The following is a 7772-nucleotide window of genomic DNA, read 5'->3' as shown; positions in this document are numbered from 1 at the left end:
GTGAGTGTGAGTGTGTGTGTGTGTGTGTGTGTGTGTGTGTGTTGGCTGATGGAAAGTTTGCTGTGGAACGCGCAGTTTTTTCTCCTGATGCCGAATATGCGCGTCCTGCTGAACGCTGATTGGTCGAGAGAGTAGCTGAAGATTGTGTGAAATGACTTAAATAGCGCTGGAGTCTCCTGTGCGCAGAAGAGCAGAACATCTCCAACACACACAGAGTCAAAGATACAAGGGGATTTCTGCAAAGCGTCTTGATTATAAGAGCGTCTCTTTTCAGGTGAGTGTTTCTTCTCAGCGCTGTGCTTTCGAGAAGGTTCTTCACACGTACAGACAGATGTGTGATGTGATGTGATGTGATGTGATTTCAGGGGAATCATGACTCTGAGAGGACTCGTTTTGTGCCTCTTGCTGTGGAGTTCCGCGAGCAGCAGACGCGTAGGTGAGGAGAAACTTTATGCTTTGGTTCTTTTTCATGTGCTCGGTATATTCGTGCGCACTTACATTCGCATTCGAACCCGCAGAAATGCCTGATGATGACACCGTGTTTGACCTGTTCGAGCTCACTCATGTCCACAAGAAGCATCACGGGGTGAGTTTAGTGAAGGGACCCGATCCAAACAGCCCCGCGTACAAGATCCTGAACCCGAACCTGATCCCCTCAATGCCCGAGCTCTCCTTCAGGGACCTGATCTACTCCATCCAGAGCGAGAGAGGCTTCATCTTCACCGCCAACCTCAAGCAAGCCAAGCGCACCAGAGGCAGCCTGGTCTCCGTGGAGAGGACAGACGGCACCGGATCCGTCTTTGAGATCATCTCCAACGGGAAAGCCAACACCGTGGATCTGGTGTTCTGGACCGCGAGCGGGCAGCATGTGGTGTCCATTGAGGACGTGGACGTGGCGAACGGACACTGGAAGAACATCACGGTGTTTGTGCAGGAGGATCGAGCTCAGGTCCATGTGGGCTGCGAGGAGATCAACACTCAAGAACTCGATGCTCCGATCCAGCAGATCCTGAATCAGGAGAGCGCGGACATCTCGAGCCTGAGGATCGCCAAAGGAGCCGCCAAATCCGATCGCTTCATGGTAAGAATCTGGGTTTTGTTTATGTTTGATGTATCAGAGCTGCATGATTGTTGTGGTATTATATTAGTTATCTGTGGTACTATCGTGCTATCCGTTGTGTTATATTATCATTTGATGCGTATTTTCGTCCTCTAACGAGACGTTTGGAAACGCGTAAAGACGCGGTTCGTGCGCGCGAAGTGTTTTAGTTTTACAGTCTCCGTCTGAATGTTCCATGTAATAGTAGCTGCTGGAACTGTTTTGGGTTTTGTTCTGCCAATCTCAGTTTTTGACCATTATCTCGTTTTCCAGGGAGTTCTCCAGAACGTGCGGTTTGTTTTTGGAACGACGCTGGATGCGATTTTACGCAATAAAGGATGCGAGAGCTGTGAGTGTTTAATCGAGCTTATGTTGTATAAAAACTTTTTATATTCTAAATACTGAAAAAATAAAGTGTAATTAAATAAATATAGTATGTATTTCTATATAAAAAACATAAATATTATATTAAAGCTTGTGTTGTCAATACAGCAACCTTCATCACTGATGTCATGACCTTGGAAAACCCCGTGAACGGATCCAGCCCGGCCATCCGCACTGATTACACCGGACACAAGTCTAAAGGTCAGATGATCGTCATGTGTTTGTAATGTGTCTGTGGTCTCATCATGGACTCGTGAAGTTAACATCAGAATCCTGTTCCTCTTCAGATCTGCAGGACATCTGTGGATTTCCATGCGACGATCTTTCGAGCATGTTTAAGGAGCTCAAGGGACTCGGCCTGGTGGTGAAGCAGCTGTCAAACGAGCTCCGCCAATTGGTGAGGATCAAAACCAGCTGTCTGTGTGATGTTCATACATACATGTGTCTCTCCACCCTGTTTCTCTTCTAACGCCAAGCCGTTGTTCCTCAGCCACTTCCCTCAAGTTGTTTCTAATGACAGTTCCTCTGCTCTTCTTCTGGCTTTCAGACAGCAGACAACAACTTAATCATGACTCAGATTAAAATTCAAGAAGGGGTTTGTCTGCACAACGGCATCGTTTACAGAGACAAAGACGAGTGGACGGTGGACAGCTGCACCCACTGCACGTGTCAGGTATGGGTCTTCTCACTGTTCAACTAATGTAAAGTGTGCTTTTCACTTAATTTATACTGGTTAGTATTTGTTTAGTGTGGGTAGCTGGTGGTTAAGTTAGTCAAAATCCCCGGTGGAAAGCCTGGTCTTGGTGTTGGGGAAGGGAAAAGGGTGCATTGTCTTCCTCTGTGTTTCTGTCTCACACATGCATCTAAATGGCTGGGATTCAGGAATGTTTTAATTGGTGAGTGATACCCGCTGTCTCTGGTTTCCGGTGAGACCAGCGCCTGCGTGTGTGTTAGTGTGTGTGCGGTTGTGGCCGCTGACTCAGTATGTCTTCTCCACCCTCATGCTGGCCACATTAAAACACTTTGTTAGTCTGGTCAGATGTATTCCCCTGCTGCCCGCTCAGAGATTATATCACCACAAGATTTTTCTGCCAAAGCCAAGGGTCACTTTTTATTGCCAGCAGAGAGGCGTTTATTTCCCATCCATTATGTGCAGCTGTCAGGATTGTGCAATTAAACTCGCTTCAAATATTTTATTCACAGAACTCCGCCACTGTGTGCCGTGAAATCTCCTGTCCTCTCATGCCCTGTGCCAACGCTACTGTCCCAGACGGTGAATGCTGCCCACGCTGTGGAACACGTAAGTCAGGTTTCAGAATTCATTATGTAGGTCATCGTTCATCTGATCTTTGGCCACATTTAGAGATATTTTCTCTGATTGTTTTCTTCAAGCGAACGATGCGGGTGTGGACGGCTGGTCGCCCTGGTCCGAATGGACACACTGTTCGGTGACCTGTGGAAGAGGCATTCAGCAGCGCGGACGCTCTTGCGACCGAATCAATAGCAACTGCGACGGCACGTCTGTCCAGACGAGAGACTGTTACACGCAAGAATGCGACAAACGCTGTGAGTTCACCAACATGCACTGCTGGCTTCATATTTGGATCCCCATGCACATCTTTCATGCTTATTTCTGTGTTCATGCAGTCAAGCAGGATGGTGGCTGGAGCCACTGGTCTCCCTGGTCTTCTTGCTCAGTGACGTGTGGCGAGGGCGTCATCACTCGCATCCGGTTGTGCAACTCCCCTACGCCTCAGATGGGTGGGAAAGACTGTGAGGGAGACGGTCGTCAGACCGAGCCGTGCCAGAAGGACCCGTGCCCCGGTGAGTGTTAGCAACTATTTAAGTGTTTGCAGAATATAACCTGAAAACCCAAATGACCCTGTATTTCTCTTGGTGTCTCAGTGAATGGAGGTTGGGGACCCTGGTCATCATGGGACTCTTGCTCCGTCACGTGCGGTGGAGGACTGCAGCGCAGACACCATCTGTGTAACAGTCCCGCTCCCAAATACGGTGGAAAAGAATGTATGGGTGACTCCAAAGGCACCCGTTTGTGCAATGCCCAGTCGTGTCCAGTTGGTAAGACATAAAGCTGAAATCAAGCTGAAAATTCTTGTCACAGGATATCAAAATAACACAGTTCCGTACTATCATGAACAGACGGATGCCTGTCTAACCCATGCTTCGCCGGCACCAAATGCACCAGTTTCCCCGATGGCTCCTGGAAGTGCGGCGAGTGTCCGGTTGGATACACTGGGGATGGAGTCCACTGTCAAGACATTGATGAGGTGAGGTGTCACGCCAATGAGACAGACACTTCTAAACAAAGACACTGGTGTTTCTAAAAATTCTTAATTTTGGTATCTGCAGTGCGAAAAAGTTCCAGATGCCTGTTTCGTGCTCAATGGAGTCCATCAGTGTGTGAACACAGAACCAGGCTACAACTGCCTGCCCTGCCCTCCACGCTACTCTGGACAGCAGCCCTTCGGCAGGGGAACGGAGCAGGCCATTGCCAACAAACAGGTTAGACTAGTCTAAAGAACAGTGTTAACGATGGGAAGGACCAGTTCTTTCTCCTTCCATGAGGTGCTAACCAACATTAAATCGACCTATTCACAGGTCTGCACACCTAGAAACCCATGCGAGGACGGCAGCCATGACTGCAATAAGAATGCCAACTGCATCTACCTGGGCATCTTCTCTGACATCATGTACCGCTGCGAATGTAAACCAGGCTACGCTGGAAATGGTTACATCTGTGGAGAGGACTCTGACCTTGACGGCTGGCCAAACACGGACCTCCATTGTGTGGAAAACGCCACCTACCACTGCAAGAAGGTATGTGACCATTTCCTTACCATATCCCATTGTACAATGAGGTTACAAAATCTTCATCAAAACATGTCATTTTTAGGACAACTGTCCTGACCTTCCCAACTCTGGTCAAGAAGACTATGACAAAGATGGAACTGGAGATGCTTGTGACAATGATGATGACAATGATGGGATCCCTGATGACGGGGTAAGTCATACACACTGTTCTTCTACAAGAGCATTTAGAGTTGACATTTAGAGCATGATACTGACTAAAAAAATAAAAAGAACAGAGTGAACAGGACAGAGAGAGAAACTTTGCCAGTAGCAAATAAATCAAGCAATTATGATGGCTTCCATCCAGCCATTCTGGATCTCTTGGTTTAACATCCATAATTCAAATCGTACACTTGGAAAAAATTTGACCGGGCAAACAAACAGACAGTCAGTCTTGCATTCCAGCACAGCTGTGTCCCAAACCGTCACATCCATGGCATATCGCTTCAGACATTAATTTTGTTTAGAGCTTTTCAATGATGTGTGTGTATATTTATACATTTCGGTCTGTGAGGTAGAGAGCGTCTCCAGATGTTTTCTGTCTTTCTGGTTTCATCACTGACTTGGCTGGATGTTCTTGTTTTGAACCAGGACAATTGCCCGTTCATCTTTAACCCAAGACAGTACGACCATGACCGCGATCAAGTTGGTGACCGATGTGATAATTGCCCGTATGACAGTAATCCAGAACAGACCGACACCGACAACAACGGCGAGGGTGATGCCTGTGCCATTGACATCGATGGTGATGGTAAGTCTTTCTTTCATCATGTAACCCCATCAACACAAAGAACACAGAAACCATTATAAGGGTGTTTTGGTGTAACACTGGAATATATTTGTCTAGGCATCCTCAATGAGAAGGACAACTGTCCATATGTGTACAACACTGACCAGAGAGACAGTGACCGAGACGGAGTCGGTGACCACTGTGACAACTGCCCACTGGAGCACAACCCTGACCAGGTGAGATGCTTGAACTTGCTTTTTTAAGACAAGTGTGCAGCTATGAACAGCAGATGATGACGGTTTTGCAATAATCCATGTGATGTCACAGATCGACTCCGACTCTGACAACATTGGAGACAAGTGTGACAACAACCAGGACATTGATGAGGATGGACATCAGAACAACCTTGACAACTGTCCCTACATCCCCAACGCCAACCAGGTCGACCACGACAAGGACGGCAAAGGAGACGCCTGCGATCATGACGACGACAATGATGGTGTGCCTGACGACAAAGACAACTGCCGACTCGCCTTCAACCCAGATCAACTGGATTCGGACGGTGAGTCCAACGCGCCGGCGCTGATTTTAGTCCATTTTATGTTACATTTTATTTGTGCAAGTGTAAACTTCCACATGCTGAATTTTAGTCTCTTTTCTCCTGCCCAGGAGACGGGCGAGGTGACGTTTGCAAGGACGACTTTGACGTCGATAACGTGCCAGATATTTACGACGTTTGCCCGGAGAACTTTGGCATCAGTGAAACAGACTTCCGTAGGTTCCAAATGGTTCCTCTCGATCCCACGGGAACTTCCCAAATCGACCCTAACTGGGTCGTCCGTCACCAGGGCAAAGAACTTCTGCAGACCGTCAACTGTGATCCTGGCATCGCTGTTGGTAAGTGGTTGAGAGATACCGCTCATGATAAACACATTCATCTACATCCAAATGTTAATCATCTTCTTCTTATTGTTGTCCCTCAGGTTATGATGAGTTCAATGCCGTGGACTTTAGCGGCACGTTCTTCATCAACACAGACCGTGATGACGACTACGCCGGCTTTGTGTTTGGCTACCAATCCAGCTCACGTTTCTACGTGGTGATGTGGAAACAGATCACACAGACCTACTGGTCTCATACACCCACTAAAGCACAGGGGTACTCAGGACTGTCCATTAAAGTAGTGAACTCGACCACAGGACCGGGCGAACATCTCAGGAACGCTTTGTGGCACACTGGAGACACCGAGGGACAGGTACATATCGTTCTCAAGCAGTCGTGAGAACATTCAATTGAGTTTGGCATTTGAAATGTCCTGCTCACCTTATTTTGGACCATTTGCAGGTGCGTACCCTGTGGCATGATCCCAAGAACATTGGCTGGAAGGATTACACCGCCTACAGATGGCAACTAATCCACAGACCCAAAACCGGACACATCAGGTAAGTGTGGAAGCCAACTTAGATCAGGGGTGCCCAATCCCGTTCCTGGAGCTCTACTTTTCTCAGTTCAGCTCCAGTCCTCATCAAGCACAACTGAACCAGCTAATTAAGAGCTTGAGGACCACTTGATAATTGCACACAGGTGTGATGGAGCAGGGTTGGAACTGAACTCTGCAGGTAGGCGTATCTCCAGGAACAGCATTGGGCGGCCTCAACTTAGATCAACCATTTTGTCCTAGGTACAAAACAACAGCTAAATCAGAAAAGCAGCTTCACTCACTTCTGTTCTGTTTATTGATTTTTAGAGTTATCATGTATGAAGGCAAAAAAGTCTTGGCTGATTCAGGAAGCATCAATGACAAGACATATGCCGGAGGAAGACTTGGCCTCTTTGTCTTCTCTCAAGAGATGGTTTACTTCTCAGACCTCAAATACGAATGCCGAGGTAACACGTTTGGATGGTTTTGAAGAATATTCCTCTCTATAGTTCTCTTATTGTTCTGGAAAGTTAATGAGTGTTTGTTTGACTCTTTTGCAGATGCATCATAACGGCCCCATCAGCGTTTTCCTTAAAGATGCGCCCGCTATCTGTCGGTTTAAATGTGTTCTGTTATAAAACTCTTCTGCGGTGGGGTCGAGTATCCAAACGTGGAGGCCAACAACTTTCAATCTAAACAAGGACCACAGGAGCAGGTCGAGCATGAAGACCCATCAATACTTTCATCTCATCTATCTCAGCTTGTTTCTTATCATGTGATTGGTAAAGGGAAGTTCTTCTGCAACGTCGCCTCAGATCTGCTGTGGACTATGATCATGACAAAGGAGCCACTTGCAAACTGAAGCAAAAGCTTCCCCTTGTTTCTGGTGGGTTTGAGATGCCACAGCAGGAACGGTTAAGGAGTGACGCACAGGACAGACCATCTGCGAGCATGAAGACCCATCAATACTTTCATCTCATCTATCTCAGCTTGTTTCTTATCATGTGATTGGTAAAGGGAAGTTCTTCTGCAACGTCGCCTCAGATCTGCTGTGGACTATGATCATGACAAAGGAGCCACTTGCGAACTGAAGCAAAAGCTTCCCCTTGTTTCTGGTGGGTTTGAGATGCCACAGCAGGAACGGTTAAGGAGTGACGCACAGGACAGACCATCTATTTGACTTTGTGAAAACGAATTCTTCTGCATTGATTGAGGCATCCAAATCTTCAAATCTTCAGGACCCCCCCCCCCCCCCTCAAATTCGGGAT

General features: G+C 47.3%; 1 protein-coding gene across 1 annotated transcript; it reads left to right on the top strand.

The window, feature by feature from the left end:
* Positions 1-124: 124 nt before the first annotated feature.
* Positions 125-7444, top strand: LOC107567351 (thrombospondin-1). Its single transcript, XM_016253020.1, has 23 exons — positions 125-274; positions 366-436; positions 519-1081; positions 1373-1448; positions 1592-1684; positions 1771-1880; positions 2031-2156; positions 2687-2783; positions 2876-3049; positions 3131-3307; positions 3389-3562; positions 3644-3771; positions 3854-4006; positions 4103-4321; positions 4398-4505; positions 4946-5105; positions 5202-5320; positions 5412-5646; positions 5754-5981; positions 6068-6339; positions 6429-6526; positions 6832-6971; positions 7065-7444. The coding sequence occupies exons 2-23, from the start codon at positions 373-375 to the stop codon at positions 7073-7075; spliced, it is 3525 nt and encodes a 1174-aa protein (XP_016108506.1). The 5' UTR covers positions 125-274; positions 366-372; the 3' UTR covers positions 7076-7444.
* Positions 7445-7772: the final 328 nt, after the last annotated feature.

The sequence above is a fragment of the Sinocyclocheilus grahami genome, unplaced genomic scaffold (assembly GCF_001515645.1).
Source record: "Sinocyclocheilus grahami isolate Dianchi unplaced genomic scaffold, SAMN03320097.WGS_v1.1 scaffold1149.1, whole genome shotgun sequence".
Classification (NCBI taxonomy): Eukaryota; Metazoa; Chordata; class Actinopteri; order Cypriniformes; family Cyprinidae; genus Sinocyclocheilus; species Sinocyclocheilus grahami.
This window is presented reverse-complemented; position numbering and strand designations above follow the sequence as displayed.